The sequence below is a fragment of the Athalia rosae genome, chromosome 1 (genome assembly GCF_917208135.1).
Source record: "Athalia rosae chromosome 1, iyAthRosa1.1, whole genome shotgun sequence".
NCBI classification, from domain to species: domain Eukaryota; kingdom Metazoa; phylum Arthropoda; class Insecta; order Hymenoptera; family Athaliidae; genus Athalia; species Athalia rosae.
Window position 1 is genome coordinate 24,541,044 of NC_064026.1, and position 24,719 is coordinate 24,565,762.

The 24,719-nt window shown below is 34.5% G+C and overlaps 1 protein-coding gene across 5 annotated transcripts in view; it reads right to left on the reverse strand.

Annotated features, from left to right (window-relative positions):
* Positions 1 to 24,719, reverse strand: part of LOC105690951 (TOX high mobility group box family member 3-like) — a 117,678-nt gene that overhangs the window by 3,022 nt on the left and 89,937 nt on the right. For 4 of the 5 annotated variants that reach the window (XM_025746915.2, XM_048653228.1, XM_048653240.1 and 1 more), the window contains 8 exons: positions 22,996 to 23,079; positions 15,369 to 15,494; positions 13,946 to 14,061; positions 10,589 to 10,949; positions 6,642 to 6,760; positions 5,915 to 6,050; positions 2,627 to 3,049; positions 1,649 to 1,735 (listed from right to left, as the gene is read on the reverse strand). In XM_025746915.2, coding sequence (XP_025602700.2) covers positions 1,649 to 1,735; positions 2,627 to 3,049; positions 5,915 to 6,050; positions 6,642 to 6,760; positions 10,589 to 10,949; positions 13,946 to 14,061; positions 15,369 to 15,494; positions 22,996 to 23,079 — 1,452 coding nt within the window. Of the gene's footprint in view, positions 1 to 422; positions 589 to 1,648; positions 1,736 to 2,626; positions 3,050 to 5,914; positions 6,051 to 6,641; positions 6,761 to 10,588; positions 10,950 to 13,945; positions 14,062 to 15,368; positions 15,495 to 22,995; positions 23,080 to 24,719 lie in introns of those variants that run through there. The other variant, XM_048653249.1, reaches the window with a different exon arrangement.

A 24,719-nucleotide genomic window follows, 5' to 3' on the forward strand; every position in this document is an offset into this window, starting at 1 on the left:
GTTGCGTGAATAGTAGAGGTAATTATTACTCTTTTCTCTCTTTCTCTTTCTTTTCATTATTGTTGTTATTTTTGGGTTAGGCTACTCTACTGGAGTCGTTCACAAAAAACAGAATACTAGATTAAAGTGGCCTCCAATCCCCCTCTTCTCCCTCCTCGATGGTAGGAACCCGGGGCAGTTTCAACATGAAGATATAATTAGTGGTTATTTTGACTAATGTTACGGTACTGAAAATTGCTCGGTAATTTGAGGCAATCTCGCCAATCGCCATTAATACAACCACTGCATTAAAAAAAAAAAAATGAAAAAACAAAAAAAATCTTCACTCTTTCCTCTTTTCTTTTTTTTTTCTCTCTCTTGCAGCAGCATGCCATACCTGCATTATATGCCGCAACTATCATGTATAAAATTTTTCCTCGTCGTTTTTGTTTCAAATTTATCATCTTTATTATTATTTCTCTCGTAATTTTCTACATTCATTATATGTACAACAATATTCATACTTATTTCACCCTGATGCAGACAGAGTTTTTAATGCGTGCCGTTGTTATAATACCATGAGTCTTCAACACGCGCATAAAAGTGAAGCTGTAAATATAATGCGGGAAATTTGTTTTATATGCTGAGACACCTGCTAACAGCGGAGTCATCTTTTACGCCTTTTTTACATATGTAACTATATGTGTAATATATATATATATATATATATATATATATATATATATATATATATATATATATATATATATATATATATATATATATATATATATATATATATATATATATATATATATGTATATGTATACTGTATTTGTTGTGTAGATATCCATATATACATATGTATTAGGGTGTTTAATAAAAAAAAAAAAAATTTTCTCTCGATGGTGTCGAAAAGTTGAAAGTACATTTAAAAACAAGAATTTTGACCCCCATTAGAGCCCTTAATATTGATGTTAAGGTTTGCCTCAATCCATTTGTAGTTTTCCCATTTGATTAACACAGGAAATTTTTTTTTTCATTTTTCCTTGTTTCCATTTTCATTTTCCAACATCCCAATAAGAGGTTTTATAGGAAATTTCACACTCTACAAAAAACATCTGAAGGTCAAGGTTCCTCCGATCAACCGTTCAAAAGATATCTGCGATCAAAAGTAACATCAAGCAAAAATTTCAAATATTTTCCAATAAAATTGCGAAAAAAAATCATACTTTATATTTATATCGTATCGTATTTATATAGATATCTTTTAAACGTTGATCGGAGGAACCTTGACCTTCAGACGTTTTTTTTAGAGCGTGAAATTTCCTATAAAACCTCTAATTGGGATGTTGGAAAATGAAAATGGAAACAAGGAAAAATGAAAAAAAAAATTTCCTGTGTTAATAAAATGGGAAAACTACAAATGGATTGAGGCAAACCTTAACATCAATATTAAGGGCTCTAATGGGGCTCAAAATTCTTGTTTTGAAATCTACTTTCAACTTTTCGACACCATCAAGAAAAAAAAAAAAAAATTTCTTGTTTTTCAAACACCCTATTATGTATATATCACTTTTTTCTTACTCATTTTCCCGTACACGGGATTCGAATATCAAGAATATCAAACCATTCAAAATTGGTAATAATGAATCCCAAATTTACTAACCTGCTGCATATACTGCTGCTGCTGTGGAACTTGTTGCATATGTTGCTGTTGTTGTTGGATGTGACTCATAGGGGTACCCATCAATGCCTTAAAAATAATGACGTGATATTTAATATCAAATGTTGGGTATTCAAGCTGTGCTACGGGATATGAATGCGGAGCGTATTGTTATAATATTGTTGAGTTGATTATGCACGAACTTTGAGAGCTTTATAACCCAACGGCTTATCGTTAAAACAGAAGAAAGAAATGACTGAGGAGCACAGCAACAGAATATCCCAGAGGAAATATTTAGAACTGCTATAAAATGATTGAAAAGAAGAAAAAAAGCCAGGTGAGAAATGTTGCAGTAATTCAGCAACTGCTCTAGTCTTATGTTATAAATGAAAGTTTTCTGGGGTAAGATTTTGCTTCCTTGAAACGAGGTGCAGAGCATCTCTGGTTATATGTATACCTTTATACCTGCGTACAAAGGCTGAACACACCAATTTACGTTTAAATATAGAGCCGCATAACCGGTTACTACTCTTCGTCGTAGACGTCGTCGTTCTCAGGAGTGAAGGATAATAAGAATAAGAAATAATAGAAAGACGAGAAATAAAAATGAAGAGGTAGAAAGGGAAAAAAAAGAAATTTTACTGTTCAGCTGTTGACAAAGCGCGGGGTCAAATACGGAAGAGAAAACCGCATCGCGACGCGATACTTAAGAGTAATAATTTTCATGATAAGTAAATTCTAGCTGAGCGTGGATACACAAAACGGTTCAGAGGTCGATAGCTGTGTGAAATAAATGTTACAGAGTGAAAATAAGAAGACAGAAACATTTGACAAACAAACTTCAGAGGAAAAGGGGATACGTACACATAATATTCGATCAATCAACTGTGAATAGAACAAATATTTCACTATGACAAATTTTCTCTATTCTTCTTTGAAGGTAAAGTTACCCATACTTGGAAATTCTTAAGTAAAGTTTACCTGTTGCTGTTGCTGAGGATTTCCCATAGCGGCTAGGTGGTGAGGTGATTTTTTAATGGCTTGCATTTGCTGCTGCTGTTGCTGCTGCTGTTGCTGTTGTTGTTGTTGTTGTTGCTGTTGTTGTTGTTGCTGTTGTTGTTGTTGCTGTTGCTGCTGCTGTTGTTGCTGTTGTTGTTGCTGCTGTTGCTGCTGCTGATGTTGTTGTTGTGGTGAAGGAGGTTGTGGACTGTACCCTTGATAGGAAACATTGCTAGGACCTCCGTTACCCCCATAACCTCCATAACCTCCGTACTGAACAGGGGCAGGTTGTTGAGGCTGTTCTTGAGTTCCTTCGCCTGCGCCTTTGCTGACTAAAGATGCCCTGTACGCAGCAAGGGCTTTCAAATATTCTTTTTTCGCTGCTTCAGTCTTCTTCTTGTACACCTAGAATATGATAGTAAAATAATGGATATAAGTAAACAGCACATATTATAAAGTAAACAGGAAATGAACTGAGGGCTCGTATTTGAAAAAAATTCATTCTCTGGACTCGTTAAAACGTGTTATCGGTATATTGAACGTCTATGCATTAAATATCATTGAGAACAGATCAAACAATCCGACGAGTAAAGGAAATGTATGAGTTTTCTAAAAAATCGAATTGAGCTGCCTCAAGTTTACTATCGATCGTAAGGATTAGAAAGGCGTTTCGTTCGAAGACTCGTCGCTTACAACTGACTTACCACACATCAAACATCATACCAGGCTCAAGGCCTGTATTCATGGTTGTATACGAAGGGGCGAAAATTGATTCGGAATATTACCCAATTGGAAAAAGAAAGAAGTTGAATTTGAAAAAAAAATTGTAATAAAGTTCCTAGAACGCTTAACATATTCAATCCAGCTGGAACAACGCCTAGACGCTTTCATTTTTAATATTTCTGTATGCATGATTTTGAATATACACAATAGTTGAATGAATTAAAATAGTTCTCTTATGTTATATGCAATGTTGGAGAAACATGAAGAGAAAAAAGTTCGTTAAACATTATTCAGCTTTGTTGGACGATAAGTTACACTTCGTAAGAATAGCAAAGGAAAAATCAGAATTTGCGAGACCGACAAGAATCCTCTCGATCGATGTAAAGTGAATTCCCAGATCAATTGACGTCCAACAATATAGTAGAAGCCAAAGAAAGAAGTACTTTGCGATCAGCTAATGGTGTTACTCGAGATTGTTGAACCCGAGGTGCGATAGTGTAGACCCAACTATTTTTATTTCGTTTAAGTTGTTGAAGAGCAATGCGATGTAAATTTGAGCGATGAACATCTTGTACTTCAGGCAAAACGAAACACGGACGAATAGTTGAACGTCAAATAGAACTAGATAATCCCAGTGATAATTCATCAACGTCAACCAGCTGATGAAAGTTTGTATGAACAACTTATTAGCCATCTCTTGAAAAATAGTAAAAATCAGTTCATCTGTCAAGCAAAAATGGTATCATTAACGAGAGCAATCGTCGTATCTAATCTCAGCCAACCGATCACTGAGTTTCATCGAGTTTAGACGTAAAAAAGGCTCTTGTGTTATTTGTACGGTGAATTTTATTCAAAATCTTGCATCATAAATAACGTTATAAATAATGGGAGATGCTCGATAACACGTCTACCCCGACTCCGCTTCTAGATTTATCCCGCAGTATTTAATTCCGTGACGTTCGAGGGGATAGAAAGAATGGATATGTCTTTTTTTTCATTATTATTTAAATTCACTCCCTTTTGTAAGTACGATCGGAACGCGTGATATATGAGACCTCATATTTTACCGGTCTAACAATACATCAGGTAATTCCATAGAATGGTAGGGAGTATATGCAGAATTAATTTCGGAAATCGTATACATTTAGCTGCTGCTACGGTATCAGTTCCACAGCAGAAGAAAAAAATGGATAAAAAAAGAACTCGAATGTCAGCTGGATCAAGAGAGCGATCGTACATGTCACAGTAGGTAGGTATACAGATTGAAACCGTTTAGGGATTTCGGGGAATGTGAACGTAAAATGCATCATCGCGATTGTTGTCGATTCCTTATTGGTCACCATGAAGTTTAATGATACGACATAACAAGCAAGTCAAATGGCAAGTGAACTGACAGCGGGGGGTGGGGAGCAGAGAGTGAAGGTAGTTGGCTCGTGTACGTTGCCCAACTCGGACATCTGTATGTGCAGTCTGATTATTGAATAAAAAGCCTTTCTGCAATCTTAGCTTAGTGCTCATTCCTTCCGTCCATCTTATGCATCCTTCTGAATTCATCCCGCCATTGATCGATGGAATAATTAATCGCAATCGATTTTTGCAATTGAAGATTTTACATGAATACAATATTATTCGATTCGTTGGTGCGACTGGCTTCTACTGCATTTTGAGTAAATCCATTCCATATGGATACATTTTCACATAACTTTCTCTCCATGAGAAATCAATCATTTTACCCAACCCATTTCGCCAGTATTCATTGAGATCGGAGGTCTGATAATTCGCCGTGTTCATCTGCAAAGGTCCGATAAGCTTTGAGCAATATATTACCATAGTTTGCAGATTCGAGGGAGATACGGATCGTCGGATTTTCGATTCTGTTTGCAATAAATCGTCACGTAATGATAATCAGGTGATTATGTAAATTAGTTAACTGCAGATGCCAAATTTCGTGCACGTTATTCGTTATGCATGCACACCAACATTTGTTTTAACACGAATTGAATAATATTACACACACAATAATTTCTTAAATTATCACTATTTCACGCGACATAGGTCTTTAGGATACATAAATTCGCTAGTTTTCAAATATCTGGTTTGATAATTATTTCCGTTTGCAGATATCCGATTATTTATTATTCATTATTATTATCGCCTTAAAATTTATTTTTCTCATTTATTCGTTTCATTTTTACAGCCAATTATAAACTAGCTAACTTGAATATTATGGTACGAGTATAGGTATGAGTACAAATACATATCTATACGTATTAAGATAAGGTGGGTCTAATTATCAGGAAACATTCCATAAAACGATCGCGTGTTTAAAGGACATTAAGGAAAATAATTAACGCGAGATAGTTATGGACTCAAGTTTCTGTAACGATCGTCTAGGAAAAACTTTACGTTCAATGAACACAAAACCTAACTCCAGTGAAAACCAGAAGAAAATTATCAAGGATTTTCTTCATCATTCCTTCGCATTGTCGTTGATATTTCTCATTTTCTTTTTTCAATTTGTAACATGAATCAAATGGATATACTCACGTCTTTGTGCTCGGTATCGAGGGCGTCCCACATTGATGCGACAATTTTCGAAACATCGCCAAAACTTGCGCTAGGATTTTGTCCTTTGATAGCCGCTTGAGTATCTCGGAAAAATAGAGCGTAAGCAGAAACCGGCCTGAAAGTAAAATTACCACTGTCAAATGCGATCTCTCCTTCCGTTACTTTTCGGTATTAAAACCACGTACGGTAATCACGATTGAAAATAAAATCCCGAAAATGTTCTGGCGAAAGAAACCCAATTAATTACCAGGGGAGAACGAACACAGAAAACCATTTTGCTGATCGATTAGGGGTTCGTTTTCTCCCCTAGTTATGTTACCTTCAAAAGATGTGATGTACATAATAACGATCAAAATCAGTATATAACAGCCAGCAGATTTGTGCCGTGAATGTGAATGTATAACAATTAGTTGGTTGAACGTTCGTTGAACAAGGGTTTGCATTGTTTTCAGGCGAGAACAACGGAGGCTGGAATAATGTCTGAAGGGTTATATAAGGCAAGATTTATTAGTGGATAACAAAAACAACACAATGTTCCGTATACGTTATAACGCGACTATAATAATTCCGTTGCCTTTAACAACCGTATCGCTGATCTAACGTTAACTACCTAATCTAATCTAATCCCCTGTAATATTCCCATTTTAGTTGAGGTTAGAATATATACTCAAAGAATGTTCCGAATCTAAGAAATTCTCCAACTTACTTTTGTGGTTCATTCGGATCACTCTTCTTCTTCTTCTTCTTTTTCTGCCCCTTAGGTTTCTTTTGGGTTTTGGTAACAGCGTCGGTCCTTTCCGGTGATGATTGCTTTATGGCAGCCATCTGGAAAACAAAAAAACAGAGAAAGAAAAATGAAAAGCGAGTAATATTTCTTCATCAAATGTATGGTAATGCCGTCAAATAAAAAACACTTCACTTCATCTTATATGAGACTAGCTATCAACAAAGTGTGCAAGACATTGAGATATCTATGATAAAATTATACATAAGTACAGAAAATACAATAAAGAAAGATGCGCAATAATGAAGATAAAAATCAGGCAATAATTTCAACTCGGTTGTAACGCCGGTATCTCTATAAACTTAACTGACGCTAAAATATCGGTCTCAATAAATCACGCAAGCTAATATTCCACGACTTTGCCTCGCGCTATTCGTCAGTCTCTTTCTCGCTCACACGTATTACAAATATCTGCCTATACATTCATATTTATATATACCTATAAATACAAATATATAGGTACATATGTCATCATGTAATGTAAACCTTTGCAGAATAAAGCTTTTCTCTTCGTAACAATGTATGTATTATACTATTAACACACACGCAACTGAATTCATGTACAAGACGAGAAAATTAAACTTTGAATGGAATCTATTGTAACTGGTAATAATCGCTTCATGCATATATATGGATACATATACATATTTTACATATTTATAATGTAGAGACAACTTTTCGGTACACAAAATATGCATGCTGTATAAAATATAAATTATCAGGAGTCTTACAATATCCAGGGAATATTTATCATTGCGCCTTGCATTCTATCCGAGCTAATTAAGAAGCGTATTAAATAAATGAAGTGCGAGAAGAGAAACATCGGTAGAAACGAATGAAAAATTTAAACATAAAGATTAAATTTTTTTCGTATGTTTTTTATCCCTCTAAACACTGTTAATGAAAAAAGAACATTGAATCCGTTTGGACAATTTTCGCATGGAATATTTTTCAGCACGATTCGTAAAACATAAATAGCATTGTATGTATATACGTATGTAGTACATAATCATAGCGGTATTCAATTCTGACAAATAGCGGAAATGGTTAACCTTGGCTCGAACTACCAACCACAGTTTCAAGGTCTTTGTAATATTCATCACTATATCACACAACATGTATGTATCAAACGCTTGCGGAATCGTGTGATGATTATCTACCCCGGAAATACATCGATCAAAAATTATACATATTAGGTATACGCACTATACATCATACAGAGGGACTGATTTTATGAATTTTGCGAATATGATGAAAAAAAGATTGAAACAAAAAAACATTAACAATTCATCCGTAGAACCTCAAATATATGGATATGCATAAAAAAGAGATTTTTAAAAGTAAATATGAAATAAAAATAAGTGAACGACAGACAGTTGTCATGGAGTGATGGAAATTTGATACTGTGCGAAAAATCAGCGGAGTATCCGTATAAAAAAAATAACACAAAATGAGTGATTAGATAAAAACAAGAAACTATAGCCTTGAAAGAAGGTCAGCGAATTATATATTCTAGTTTCCATTCATTAAAAATATATATAGGAGAACGGGAAGTGACAAATGTGACACACGAAATAATATAAAAAAAAAAGAAGAACGGAGAACGTTATAACGATACAATGAGAAAGAATTGTTAAGAGATGAGTAGTGGTACATTATTTGCATAGTAAAATAATGAGTGGCATACAGTAATACAGCGAAACTACTATTGTGTACGAAAGTTCTTGTTGAAGAATTTATAAAAAGATTCTAAAGAGAGCAGATTGTGTATACATATACATGCGATGTTGCAACTACCGCACCTGAAATAACATAAAAAACATAACAGAAGGTTGAGATATTATTGCACAACATTAATAAAACCGCGAGAATGTTCAATAAAAATTTTTCCAAGTATTCAGTTATTAATTAATACGTTGAAAAAAGAAAAAAAATAATATCATCGCCATCCCTCGAAAATATACCGATAATATTATACGTTTATATAACGGTATAAACGTTGTGATAATGGAATGATGGATATTATTCATATTTCGTTTGCCGTAATATATTTCCTAATGTTATCTTGATAGATATTTGTAGTGAAAATTTTTTTCTCTCTAATATCAACTGTCGTAAACGTGTATGTGTGTACATAGAGCACTGGTTAATCAAACAAGATCAAAATTTTCTTTCAAAACTTTTAGAATTTAGGTCTTGAGTTGCAGCATACCTAAACTGATTACAGGAAGGCAATGCTTACAATACGTGTTTTCAAATGAATGATGAAATATTTAACCCTTTACGATCTGTTCACTTCAACATTTTATATAATAAGTTTTTTATCAAACTTATTTACAACTTTTCACGAACGTATTGTTTGACATCACAAAAGATACAAAGAAAAAGGGGAACGCATGCGACTTCTGTGTAAATCGTCACTAAACAATTGATGCAGTAAATAATACACGAGAGTCCGAGCTGCTCGACGAATATTGTGTATTTTTAAAATGGCGAATGATACGTGTACATTGAGGCAAACGAAAGAAAGGAAAGAAAACGTCATTCGCCATCTCGCGAATGCTCAGACCTGCATACGCTCAATCCCCTTTCTTTTTCTTTCACAGATATTCAACTAGCAATTCTTGGAATGAAGAAACTTTCGAAAATGAAACGAAGGAAGAGAAAAATAAAAAGAAGGAGAAATATTTCTTCAATCAGTAAGTTCAACGAGATTTTCATACTTCAACAGGATTTACACTAATCGGTGAAAATATATGTTTGCGAAGATTCGCCACTATACCAAATATTTCATCAAAAAAAGTTCTTCTATTAGCCCGAGATATATTTTGCGAAAAATTAGATATCCCTTTGAAAATTGTAATAATGTATTATAAACTGAGCCACAGTAACGCGTGGCCGACTCATTGTCAGCTAGTAACTTATAAACAGCTGTAAAAAGATTAAGATTTCAAGCGATCTCGCCGTATAGAAAAAACTCATTGAATGTAAGTACGCATATGAGATGAGATGACAAAATCTGTCGCGACATAAACGAAGAGGCGAGAAAAAGGATATCAAAAGTAGAATTAAAATAAAGAAGGAAAGAAAAAAATTAATAGGAATTGTAATGAAAAGTTAAACTTAATAATGTAAAGAAAGACTAGACAAGGAATCGATACCATCGCACAATTTCATCATTCTTTTATTCCTCCTGAAATCTATATGCAGAAATCGTCGGTTTCAAATCGAAGACTATGAGCTTCATGTACCAAATTTACAGTACTGGTCTTTCGAGCTGTTGAGAATCTAAATTTGTTTGGATCATATAGAAAATGATAATTAAGGTTTCGCGTATTTTGAAGAAACAAATCTCTTTTTTGTCATACAGTCTTTTCCTCTTCTGTGGCAGTAACTTTAAATTGAACGGCGGGTTGAAAAAACTTCGGAAACAGGTAAACGGTTGTAAAAAACAAGAGAGAAAACTTTCGGAGGAAGGGAAGAAAAAGAAGAAGAATATATCCGCAGATAAATAACCGTGAAATGGGCATCTCTGCCTGATTTCTAGGAAACGTACTCGATATATTATACGCGCTGCTCATTCCGATCCGATGGTCAGCCGAATTATAACGATGAACGCGCATCACAGCAGCATCTAGTCGAAGAAGCCGAACCAAACCTGAGCGATCTTCACGATGCGATTGAAACAATCGAAGCCTAACAGAGAGGAAAAAAGCCGACCCTCCTTTGAAGAATCAGAATCCAAAACTAACCAATTATTCAGAGTCACTAGATAACGGTGGAAGAAGAAAAAGAAGAGCAACTTTCAAAGCTCAAAGAAATAACAGCTCTGAAACAAAACATGGTGGTAAAAATTGTTGTTAACGCACCACGGCTGAATGTGGAGTGCTGTCGTCGCTATCCTCACTGGTGGTGGTGTTGACATTTTCTGGTATTCCATTTGGTTGCAAGGCCGGCGGACTTCCCCCCGTAGGACTACGATACTGCATAGGTTGTTGTTGCTGTTGTTGCAACTGCTGTTGTTGTTGAGGATGCATGTACTGCATATGCTGTTGCATTTGTTGCACCTGTTGATGTTGTTGCTGAGAGTGTTGTTGTTGTTGTTGTTGTTGTTGCTGCTGTTGCTGTTGATGTGGATGTTGTTGGAGTAGCAAAATTTGCTGACTACCGTGCTGTTGTCCGGGTGAAGACATCGTCGAATACGAACCTTGAGGACTACTGTAAGCCGAACTGAAAATAAACAAATGAAAAACAAAAATTAAACAAAAATCAACATCAACGATCTTTAGTACGAATAGGTGCAGGTGTTCGTTATTCAAGCTTGGTATAATTCCATGAAATAAGTTTCCCTCGCATAACAGGTATGTACCTATAGGTAACAAAAATTTCTAATATGGCGTCGAACGGCTGTTTAAATATGCTAATTAGGTATAAACAACGAAAACGTGGGATGAAAGACACGTTAATTGAAGAATACAAGTACACCTCATAAAGATTGCAAAAACAGCTATGAAATATACGCACAGATATGTGTACATTTGTATACAATCCTGAATAGGGAATGGCGTATTATGTGCGAAGCTTTGATCGAAAGGTTGGTTGGTCCCTGTATAAGGATTTTATGAAAGGGTCGAAGAGGCGTTTATACTTGCTCGTTAAAATTAAAATTCTACGCAACTAAAAAATACATAGACGGTCTAATTTAATTTTATTATTGAAGAACGTATAAGGGTTGTTTTCATCGCATGTAATTAAGTTCGATCTGTTAAATAATTTTTTTCTTCTGTCCATTCATCACACGCTAAGACTGATTTATTATCTGAACAATGAAAGGAGCTGGAAGAGAGCGAAAAAATCGGCGTTATCTCTGCAAATTTTGGTCAAATTTAAACATAAAATTTTCAGGTAAAATAACGTGATTTTTTTGCGACGAATAAGCCGAGAAGGAAAATGAAAACGAGATGTGATGTGTATGGGTTACAGGATGAAAAGAGGAAAGAGAAAAAGGGGATGGGCGAGTAGCAGCAGCCACTGGCTCGATGCTATTTTAACACAAATTGGATAACTTTTGAGATATGGCCGCCGCTGCGTCAGCGTCGAAGGATTTACAGCCTATTCTACATCAGCTCCCCCCCCCCCCCCCTTTCCTCCCCTGGATCCCGGTATATTCAACTGAACGTTCTTCTCCCTCTTCCCCCTTTTTCCCATTCCCTTCTTTTACGAAGCCGGTCCAAAATCAAATTTACCTGCCAGTAAATTTCACCTCTCTTTTCTGTATATATATATGTGTGTGTGGGTATATATGTACATGCATATATATAGTATATAGTATGTTACAAATAGATATACGTCAGTTGCTCACCATTCGAAATGTGTATCGAAAAGGATTATGTAATGAATTGAATTGATTCAAAAATTTATGTTGCAACTAGGAATTCGAGCATATGTAACGAATATTTATCAACCGACAAAAATGTGATTGACCCGAAAATAATAGCAGTAGAGAGAAAGAGATGAAAATAAAAATACAAAAATGAAGCATTACGGAAATAATTTTCAAGGACAAAGGAGCTATATCTGCAGTAAAGAGTAACGAAAATTACGACGTCAGCAATGAAACGCGAGTCTTCCCGTAGGATATAAGGATGATGTAGCGTACTACATAAAAGATGCAAGTAGTTATATACCTTCGGTAAATGGTATTTTATGTTCTCTGTTGGCCCATTCGTGGCAAAGGGATTTATCTCAACAGACTTCAAGCAGATATGAACAGACTGTATATAAGTTGAAAATACTCAGGTTATTTTAACGGCGTTAAATTTACAGTCTCTCTTTGCCTCCTATGCCATGTACACATCTGTATGTATTGTATCTATATGTATATTGATCGTAAAATTTTCACCTGTACCGTAACAACACTTTGTACAAGGTGTTGCATGGTTTGCACTAAAACCGCAGTCCCTGCTTTAAAATTTTAAACCCGTTAAGGAAATAACGAAGAAGAAATAAAATCCATAATTGATATACAATCAGTCGCTAATAAAAGTATCATATTAGTAGTTATGCGTGAAAACAATTGTATAAAAATGTGTATACAAACAATAAGTTTCAAGAATTATTTCATTTCCTTCAATTTTTCAATCACATAATCTCTGGAAATATTTTAGACCGTAAATCATCAAGCATGAGAAAAAAAGGAAATAAATACAACATTATCTGACATCAATTGAATGAAGAATTCCATTCTATGCGGTGAAAGCAGTTGACTGCATAACGGTAGTTAAAAATTACTAGGTATTTATGCTATGTTATTATCATTATTATTATGAAATAAACAACCGGAATTTTTATGATAAATACATATGTCACGGCGATCGGAACACGGTGCAGGTGTGGTGTTTCTTATTTTTTTCACTCGACTCTTTTTTTTCTCACACTTTTTAAAAATTTCATGTTTCCAACGTCCTTGTGAGAAAAGTTATACAATGTAAGGGCCAGATCTGATTTTTTTTACACAACTCGTATAAATGATAATATTAAGTATGTAATATTATATGCATACTACACGCGTACGCGTGTATTAACTTTTCAATCTGACCTCGACTATTTTTTTCCTTTTCTTCTTTTCTTTATTATATACCTACATTTCTTTTCAATACATCACACGGATACGAAGTTATATGATCGCCGCACCCAAAATTAAAGGTTATAAGTAGGTATACTATAGTACGAGCAATAAATATTACGGGTATGTATCTTACACGTATTTACGATACGTACCACATTATATACAATTTCAAATCATAACGAAGATACGAGTGTAAGAATAAACTAGGTAACCTACTTACTATTTTTCATCTTTTATTTATTTTATATTCTATCTTCATGTTTTTTTTTTCTTTTTTCTCTTTTTTCAATCTCTACACGTGGAATGTAATTCTCGTCGATTTCAGAACTCATCCAACGTATAATTTATGAGTTGCACGTAGTATGTGTACATTAGACTCGGTTATACATATTCGTATTTATTCATATCCATAAAACAGTTGGAACACAATTCGTGAATGTATGTTTAGCCTGTATCGTTACTTGTGTGATCTTTAGTCTTTTTCTTTAAAAATCAAGATTGTCTATATTATGAATGTACGTACCTATATTATGCACGATACAATAGATACGAATTTTAGAAAAACTCTATATAATTTATGCACCGCAGCAAAACACACCTGACATTTATTGGCTGCATGGCGTGTTCCTGTTGTAAATAAAGTGGTTGTTGGTAACCACCGGGATCGAGATTCATTCCATCGGGAGACTGTTGCATACCACCACCCTGCATCATCTGTAACAAAATGAAAATTTTCATTCGTCAAAATTATTCAACGTACTTCTTTTCCCTTCCATCTTATCATCTCCGACGAACAACTTGATCTACACATAGAATATGTATCATAACGAGGTGTTCCTTTTTCCCTTAAGAACGAATAAATGAATAAAAAAAATGATCAGCTGTCGGATGACCCTGTATATCGTAAAGACGATGATAATGATGATGATAGATGCTAATAAACAATAATAATAACAACAACAAGTTTCTTCGTGATATAGATACGGATATGTGCATAATATAGCAATGAGAAAAGAATGAGTCACGCGAAGTAAAACGAAAGAGGAGGCGAATGAATGTGTTGCAGCGAGAGAAACAGCAACGGCAGCTCGACGCGACACGAACACGAAACGAAACGAAATGAAACGACGTGACTATACGCGTTAATTAATGAGGGCGGTAAGGTGGATGTGTCTCATAACTTACTTTAATAGGTACCATACAATCGGAATGCCCTGCCCCTCCCCCCTCCCCCCTCTCCCCCTTGCCGGCGTACCCTGCCCCATCCCCATCTCCATATCCCCCTTATACCGTTTCCTGCGGATGTAGGAAAGTAAGTATCGTGAAGAAACACGTGTCCCACGTATATTATACACTCACCATCATCGTGTACAAGATCAAATCTCCGGCTTGAAAAGAATAACTGTAGATTTATATACCCCATTACACTATGACTTTGTAAAAATGTTCTCAACTTGCAAATTATACATATACTTACACATATATATATATATGTAATTTCGACCTTATTTATCTTACGAAGCAGCAAAAGAGGGAACAAAGTACAATCCGAAGACCGCGGGCTTTCAGATTATTTATGTATATTTAAAAAGAAAAGACAAACCAAAAAAAAAAAAAACGAAGAGAGTTCCATCCCATCAACATTGAAAAGTAAAAACTACATTATTTAATTCACGATTCATCCGCGCGCCTCCCTTACGTTGATATTTCTCGTCTTCAAAGTGACATTGATCTCTGAAGGTGGCCGTTGTATAGGCCTTAGAATCGGGTGATGATTATTCGTCCTATTTTTGAACCACTTCTGAACCCTCATCCGGATCTCGTATTCCGACACGTTATAGTTATATATATTTTTAGTATCTCCGCTACAAGATTTTTTTACCCCCCCCTCCCTCAATTCCTCCGAGCCGCAAACGTATATCAGTAATTTCATGGTTTGGTTCTATTTTAATTTTACTATACTTTTATTTTCAAATGAATTTGAAATTTCTTTGGTCCGTGAAAAATTTATTATCACTGACCTGTGGTTGGTAGCCATGCATCGGATCGTGCTGTTGGTGGTGTTGTTGCTGATGTTGTTGATGAGGGTGAGGATGAATGGCCGGTATGTCAAAATCCTCGTCTCCAAAACTAGGGGTGTGGAATGTCTGTAACAATTTTCGTGAGAGAGAACGAAAAGGCATTAATTTACATGAAGAAAATTAGATCGAAATTAATTAAACAATTCGCTGTTGATCCACATTAGGTATCATCGATGAATCAATGGATTAGAAGTAAAGAAAAATAAGATGGATAGCGAATAACGAAGAAAAAAAATAATCGAATGAATCGTCGAAAAAAATAAAGATTCGAAAGTTTATATCGTTAGCAGTATGTAATGTGAATACATAACATGTAATTCGTTTCAAGCAATTTATAACGTAGTCTCGAATCATTATTATATATATACATGAATCTAATAAGACTCACAATCAGTGGATATTTTAAAATTAAAATTCTCCTATAATTATAATCTCGCATATAATATTCTTTTGGAAATCTTCAAAGGTTATAATTTGTCCGTCGCCACTTCGTAATATACATAGAGACTCGTTGCAATTCTGCAGATTTTTCAAAGTAAAAGAGGGAAGAATTCCTCTCCAACGGAATGAAAGTTTTTTCAAATTTGATTTAACAGCGTCAGGAATTTTTCATTTGATGGGGAACGAACCTCTTTTCAATTCCTCATTTTTCCCAAAGGTGAAATGAATGGGCGGGGGTATCACATCGATCGAAGCCTTATTTCTTTTCCTCAAACTCCATTCCTATATGTATGTATATTACCGGAACATAAGTATCCTACATACATAATATTACCATATACTCCCCTTTGTGAATATATATTCCATTTCAGATTACGTATTCTTAGTGCAGAAATATATACGAATATTTACACATAAATAAAAGATGAATTGGGTATTTAGGTATTTCAAATTTTTTTCTCCGAAAAACAATCGCGTTAATACTGAATAGGTTAGGTATGTACAAGAAATTCTATTTTTATTTTATTTTCTCATTCTTTACAATCATTTGACATGCTGCAATATCAATGTGAATAAATATATAATAACATTTTACACAATACACATACGTATAGCGCATTGATAAATAATTGTTAATAAATCATTGCATAGATTATTATCGTTGTAAGTTGAAGTGACACATAGTCGTTTATCACTCATAGAAATTCACTATGCGACCTATGTACGTAATACCTATACGAACAATAATTTATGTATGATGTGAATAACTCCCGGTAGGTACGGTCGTGTACATAATACTCGCTAACGAAGGATATACATATATACAAATACATTGCCGACTTGGGAAGCAGCAGGACACACAACAATGAAAAATCAGAGCAGAGAGTTATTCAAAATGCGTTGATAATAACGTAATTTTCGAGACTAATTTTCGCATTCATATAGTAAACGGCCAGAAAAAGTATCGAGCGCGAAAAAAGAACTTCGAAAACACACGCGGATGGTTTTGTGATGAGCGAAGTTCAGTGCTACCATTTTATAGAAATTCATTTTTCAATTGTTTAATCGGCAGAAAAAAGACCAGAATTAAAGTAAGATGAGGAAGAATCTCTCAAAATCGAAAATTATAGAAAGGGAATTTTCTCCCGTTAAAATTTCTCGCCTTGTCGCGCTTATCTTCTGTTTCTTCAACCGTAAAGTTGTTACTGCGTGTAAATTTCATCTACAAATGCATACGTGGAATTATAACTTACATCGTAGAATAAAGCGGAGAAAATCTATATCGATCGTAAAGAGACAAACGTATAATACAAACTGGGGAGGGGCGCAGAATGAAATGAAAGGAATATACGGGGGTGGTGCGTGAGTGAGATAACGGAAGCAACCGTGACATGTATACACATGTCCCTAAGTATATAAATTTTATACGTGCGCATACATATATACGTATATATGTATGGCTATACGTATAACGAAAGGCTAAGAGGATTTCGAACATTACCGTATTTCTCTTCCCTACAGGAGCGTAGTAGTGGTGGTATAATACAGGGTGCGGGGAGAGCTCCTAAATTGTCCTTATCTCGGAAGTAAACAGCCTAATATGGGTATTTATGGGCAGAAATAATTGCGAAATAAATTAAATGATCTTGCAGACGCGATACATACATTATATATATAGTTCATGTATAGCTATAGTGTATAGAAAGTTGATAGAAAGCGAGGGTTGAAGAACGTTCAAATGACGATCACGTCGAGATGTTGTGTACATAGGTATGAAATTATCCTTTTTTCTTTAGAAAAAAAAAAAATAAAAAAAAAACCATTAAATGCATTATCTATATCAAGAATCGTACCTAACCTGAGATAATTTTTCTTGCTAGAAAATTTCACATCATGCGATGTGAAAAAAACTCGAGTACGAGTGACAGAGACGTCTCGACGAGCGATGCGAACAAGTTTTCGTTTTTATTTCTTCTTGTTTTTCGATCAATGTGAAATTTCAACTCTTATAATATAGTTCGCGTACAATTCAACTTACAACTTGTTAGTTTAATGAAGTGAGTAGGGAGATGAAGAGGAATACGAAGAAATATCGATGCGAGAGGATTGCGGGTAGCTATCTTATGTTTTTATTATCGTGACTATTTTTACCATTTACGTAGACGCGAAATAGAAGTTGAGTTATTCCTTTTCCTCTTCGTTTCTGTCTTTACTTTACAAGTATTTCTCTTCTTGTTTTCTACTTGAAGTTTGTTTGTTTGTTTGTTAGTTTTCCTTTTTCTTTTTGTTCCAATACATTTTTCTTCCATCTCGTTAAAACTTGTAGCACAACCGTAGTGCATTTTGCTTGGTATTTTGTCAAAGTAACTTCACTGTTTTATACCTATGTATGTACAAACATGGCGCCTTGCAGATATAAGCCTAGGGAAGAAATGTGTTGAAAAAAGTAAGAAAACGTAAAAAAAATACAACCAAAAGGAGGAAATATTATTTAGATGTCTGACTACGGATTTTCTACTTTCGTTCTTTCCACCTCCGCCACCTTGAGAAAAAACCATACGTGTATATAGTATGAACCTCAGTAGCTGCAACGGGAACTCGTTCAACTTTTCGGTTTTTTTCTTTTTTCATCTTCTATTTTTATGCAATCTAACTTTTTCTAACAGTCGCGCGCTCTTGCGTAAATAGGTATACGTACCATGTGTGTAATGTACATACATGCATATAAGCTATGTACGGTATGTAAAATTTTATAATAGAGTTTACCAAAGTTATTACATTTTTCATCCTAGCTCCCCCTCTACCATACTTACATACCTATGTATATTCATGTTGTATTACATACCAAGTTCAATATACGATCCAGTATTCATGCCCCATAGAATAAATTCTTTTAAGAAGTCTACGAAAGAAAATGGAGCAATTTTGGATCGGGTAGTTCTTTCATCCCCCCCCCCCCCCCCCACCCGTCTTTTTATTTTCGAATCCGACAGCCGGTGATTATTTCGATTAAATGAAATACGATTGAATGAAGAGAAAGTATATTACCAATTTAAATAACTAAGGATCATATATATAAACATGGACGCAGAATTAGTTAGATTATAGATAATGAGAAATTAATTTCGCAGACTATGCATTTTTTAGAATATTAGTGAATTGAAAAACTTTCGATTTAAATAAAATAATAATTAAAAAACATAAAAAAAGGTTAATGAATCGATGAACGGCAGGTACGATGAAAGCAAAAGAAAACTAGAATTGTGTACATGAATAATTATGTAAAAAAAATCGTCGGTGCGTAACATTTTTCTTTTCTCTCCTTTCATCCGCCATCGCAAATTTTACGCACGGGAGACTACTGATTTTAATATTTCGCACGCACGTTTATGAAACAACAAAAGTTTATATATTGAAATTGAAATTCCTTTGAATATCAAACACGCAGACACGCAGCGTACATGGCAATAATACATGCTACCTGCTCGTATAAATAAACATAATCATTGCATAATTAACCTGTCTAAAAGTGAATGACATATCGTTATTTCGAAGACATTAATTATGAATTTCAATTACAATTTCAAAATACGCGAATAGATGTAAAAATAATGACAAATATCGAAAATCAAAATCAAAAACCTAACCGCGAATAATTGGATAGTTTTGTGATTGTTTTTTTTTTGCCTGTCATTTTTTATCTTTCTTTTCGCGAAACGAATATTAATGAGAAAGTTACTTCCGCTCCTAGTACTCTATATTCATGAGATTTAAACAGACCGTGAAGAAAGAAAAATTCGGCACGGTTAACAATTCATTTCCATTTTTATCTTTCTTACTTCTTTCTTTTCTGTCATCCTATTCTACTTACGTGACTATTATTGTTGTTATCGTCATAATTTTTTTCGCACAGTAGCAAATAGGAAAAAATAAAAATTACCGATCAAATAACGATTACTTTTAATTTGTCTTTTTCTCTACTTTTTTTTCGTTCAAACAAGGAACCAAATGTAGTAGAAAATAACTTTGTATAATCGTATTGGTTCAGAAGATATAAAAGCAGAAAAATAAAAATAAAATAAAGCGACCGTAAAGGTGGGAAATTGTTTGGATGTTTCCTCTTTCAATATGTGCTTGATATTGATTTATCTTCGCAGCGTCGTCTCCGTGTATATACGTATTAAAAATAATATATTCCGTTGATTGGAAAATTTGAAAAATTCATATATGTATAAATATTTACGTATAATATGATATTCTAATTGAGTATACAAGAAAAAAAGAGATTTGGATAATACCAGTTCATATATTTTACGAGAGGGCGGGAAAGGTTTTTAACGAAAATAGAATGAAAAACAAACCAGAATTCGATAAAATTCTGAGATAATAAAATTTCATAAGCGACTGTCGAGATAACTTGGTATTTTGGTGATATATAGCTAATATAAACAAGACATATTTTATACGTAATATGTACCAATAATTATATACATCATATACTATTTTCATATAGGTACAGGTAATTCAAAAGAGCAAAATTAATGGTGGCAATGCTTGTGGCATACCCAATTGTATGCGATAAATCGTCGGCTTAATTATTGGATATTTTGGGAAATAATGATAATAACCATGAACGAAATGATGAAATAATAATAATATTGAAAAATTGAATGGAAGAAATAAACCCACCCACTCAACACGGGGTTTATAATTAGTCGAGTCTCTAGCAACGAGAATTAATTGGGGGACTAATTAAATATTCCATTCAATTACTAAATAATTATAATGCGCGCCCGTCTTGCGAGATTATGAGTACATCGTTATATTATTTCGTAATCCTGCTCCAAGAATTATCAAGATCAAATTTTCATACTTTGAATAGAATTTCATAAAGGAGGAGAACAAAAAAGAAGAAAAAGCGACTAGGCAACTTATAATTCATAGCGTACCGGGCGACTATTTGTTCGAATATCAACCTCGACAGACAGCTATTGAAGAACAATAACAAAAAATTGTCAATTCAAACTGGCTGTAACGTAATTATTTCAAATAATGGAAAAATCATCGACGGCTGTTATTTCACGCAAAAAAATTACACAAGTATCGAATTTGCAAATGATATACTGAATATATAGATTATTGTACACATACCGGAAACATCGATTTCGAATAACAATCGATTTTTTTCAGAATCAGTTATCTGGTATACAATACCAGGTATGTAATATACGTAAAAATGACTGATCCGAGATTTATTTCTCCCCGAAGGAAGCCTGACACGAATAACCGCGAGTTTGAAGTTATTTACAATCGTGATGGGGGCTTTCGCGGGTCGACGAGTCATGCGAGTTACACGCATACGAATTCGTGTGCATCGTATCCATGTCAATGGTAGGGGGGATAAAAGATAAGAATTATCTTCACGACACAATGTAAATACATTGTATACGTATACGTATACACAGATAGAAGTTCGTTGTTATATTTTTCGTGGTTACTTTTACCTAATGCGGACGTGGTATGATGCTAGCATGACTGGACTATGCGTATGCGTACATTGTATCATGGATTGCATGTCATGCATACGTATACGTATAGGTGGATGAGTGAAAATTAGTCAAGTTCTGAAAATACTCGTGACGTTAATCTCTGGGTACATAAAACTGGAGGAGGGAGGGATGAAAAATCATATCCTACGAAAAACTACAAAAAAAGGCGAGTTTTAACTACAAACTTTTTCATGTACAATAGAAAGCGATAATTGTGTATATGATAGCGGTTATACTTGTCACATTTAGCCTGTTGCACATGTGGTCAAATCCTTCGAAATACATTTTAGAAATATGTTACAATCTATTCGTTAATACAACGACATAACACGCAGAAAAAAAACAAAAGAAAAACGTTCGTATCCGTGAAATATTTATACCAATTAATGCCAATAAGATTAATGGTGTATATGTAATATGTACAGACACCATATGTAAGTATATTGAATATAGATATACATCTAACATCGATCATAACTTTTCTGTTCCGTGTACAGCAGTAAAAATAACTTTATATAGGTATAGCTCCAAATCCCACGTCATCGATGTAATTTATATCATATCGACTATATGTGAACATAAGAAAAAAAATAGAAGGAAAAACAAAACGAAATTTCTGTACACAGAACTGGATTGATCGAACAATTTCCTCGATTCATTTATTTTTATATCCGAGTACACACACGTATACCTTTACTATAGTCTTTCTCGTACAACATAATAATCGAAAAACCGGAAACTCATATATCATATTTCCATTATAAAATTATTTCAAGAAAGTTTTTTGTTCATTTCTTTTTTCCTTCCCCCTCATTTCTTTTATGTTATATTTTTCTTGTTTTTTTCGCGCGCTGAGTATATGAGAGCGAAATAAAAATTGAAATTGAAAAAACAAGATTTGAATAAAAAAAAAATAGAAAAAAAAAAACAAAGGAAAAGAAAAGGAACGAAAGAATAAAAAAACGGGCGAGAGAATGGGTACAAAGAAAAAAAAAAACGGAACAAAAAAAAAGACCATCGGTGAAGATAGAGGTGCGGAACAAAGCAAAAAAGACGATTTGCTTCTCCCTTCTCTCCCTCGGCCCTTTTTCTGTTTCTCATCCCTCTGCAGGGATGAGAGTGGTAAAAGGACCGGTACATACCATTATGTACGTGTACATGGGTATACATATTTATATATACAACTATACATATATGTACATTATATACGTATAGATACATGCGACGTCTCTTCGGGCGTGCTTTGTCCGTAGATGACAGATAACTCGACGGTATTGTAACAGCTGTAACAAATATCTTCCTCTTTCCATTCCTTCGCAAAATTCCATGCATGCGAACGACGTATACCTACTCCGATGATCCATACCATATTAATTTTCCTCTGAAGAATATCTCACGCGTTACATCATGTGTTGCAATGTCCTCATATTACGTATGTATTCACGTTACACATTCACGATAAGAAGTGCAATGGGATCGGAGAATGAACAAAAGAATTTAGCAATATTGTGAAAAATTAATCAACTTTCTTAATTTTACTTCTTTTTATTCTTTCGAATTTTATTTTCTTCTCTTACCTGATCGGCCATATTGTAACCGTTGTGATAGGAGTTTTGATGGTGCTGCGGAACGCTCAGAGACAAATCGAGGTTGTCACTTCTCTGCAACATAAAAAAAAGAAAACATCGTTGTTATTACAATTATTGTAAAAAACGTACTCCCTACGCTGTACAAAAATACATCACGTCGTGCGGCCTGGTATTATACCAAGCTCAGATCTCTCTCTCGCTGCACATTGAACTGTGACAACGAGACGACAGGTGCAGCAGACACGCAGCACAATCGTAAATATGATGATGATTTACGCGCGGCAGCGGTCAGACAATATGAAGACAAAAAAAAGAAGAAAGATTTTTCGAAAATAGCAAGACAGAGAGCAGCCCGCGGTGGAGGTGCGGAAACTTCAGAACTTCGTTATTGTTTTTCTCCTAACATTCCTCGACAATTTATGTTGATTAGATTGTTACGCATATATTTGAGTAGGTATACGAGGAAAAAGTACAGTAATTTCCAGAGAATCGTATCGCGACAAAATAGTCGTTCATTCGTGCACTTTTTCCTTTTTCTTTTCATCTTTTTTTCTGTCATTCATTTATTCATTTCATTACAAAGTTTTTCTCGAACGTAGAATTATTCAGTAGAAGACAATCGAATTTCTGTTTTGAACTTTACTTCGTCGTAATGTTCAACGACGAGGTCTTTTGTGTACGTGAATATACTACACACGTGTATGCATACATGGTTGTAATATGTGCATATATACGATGAAAATGTTTGCTACAATAAAATTATACGTATATCGATATCGAGTACAGAGCGAGCGTGTCGATGGTTAAAATATTCTCACGGTAGGTATCTTGCGAACCTATATTATACAAGGGTCGTTCCAGGTCGTGTAATCCTTGCTTGTTCCTCAGACTCGCGTACCCGTACCTATCGCACCCATACCTAGCCGCGTTCCAACCTACGACTGACGACGATCCCCCGTCTATTTTCTATTCTAATATATCCATCTACGACATAAGTAAATAAGAAGGCGTTCGTTCGTTCGTTCCCGCGAATACTTATGTACGAGTTACCAGGTCTATTTTCCACCCGCGATTAACGGTTGGAGAGAAATAGAGCGTGCCCGGCGATGCAGAGGAACAAAAAAAATCGACCATTTCGTTAAAAAATAATTAACCGCGTGATGAATTTTCACATGGTGATACGAAATTATAGAATAACAAAATTAATCACTGGCGCAGCGAAGAGTGTAACGCATAAAGTGCAGTTAAAAAGATCGAAGAAAGTAAAAAATATGATAGAGTGATTAGCACCAATAAACCTTTCATCGTAGATAATGACCTATGAATGTTATTGTTATCACGTCGATAAAGAAGGTATCGATTGTTCTAGAAAGAGAAAAGATTTTCAAAGAACTTTTGTTTCCTGTTGCTTTTCAGTGAATATATCAACAACAAAATGTAACAACAATCAATAACATCGAATACGTTGTGTTCAATAGTTACGATGTATTATTCATACGTAGACGTATGTTTAATGTGACGTGGAAACCTGCATGTGAAATTATCCAAGTAATTACGGTAATTGTACCGACGGAATGGAAAAAAAAAAAAGCTACGAAGGAATACCACCGTCAATTTCCAAGATATTACTCAAGATTAGCTTCTCGGAAGAAAACAAAAAAAAAAAAAAGGGAAAAAAATTAGATGGATGATAATGCATGTAGGATTATCTA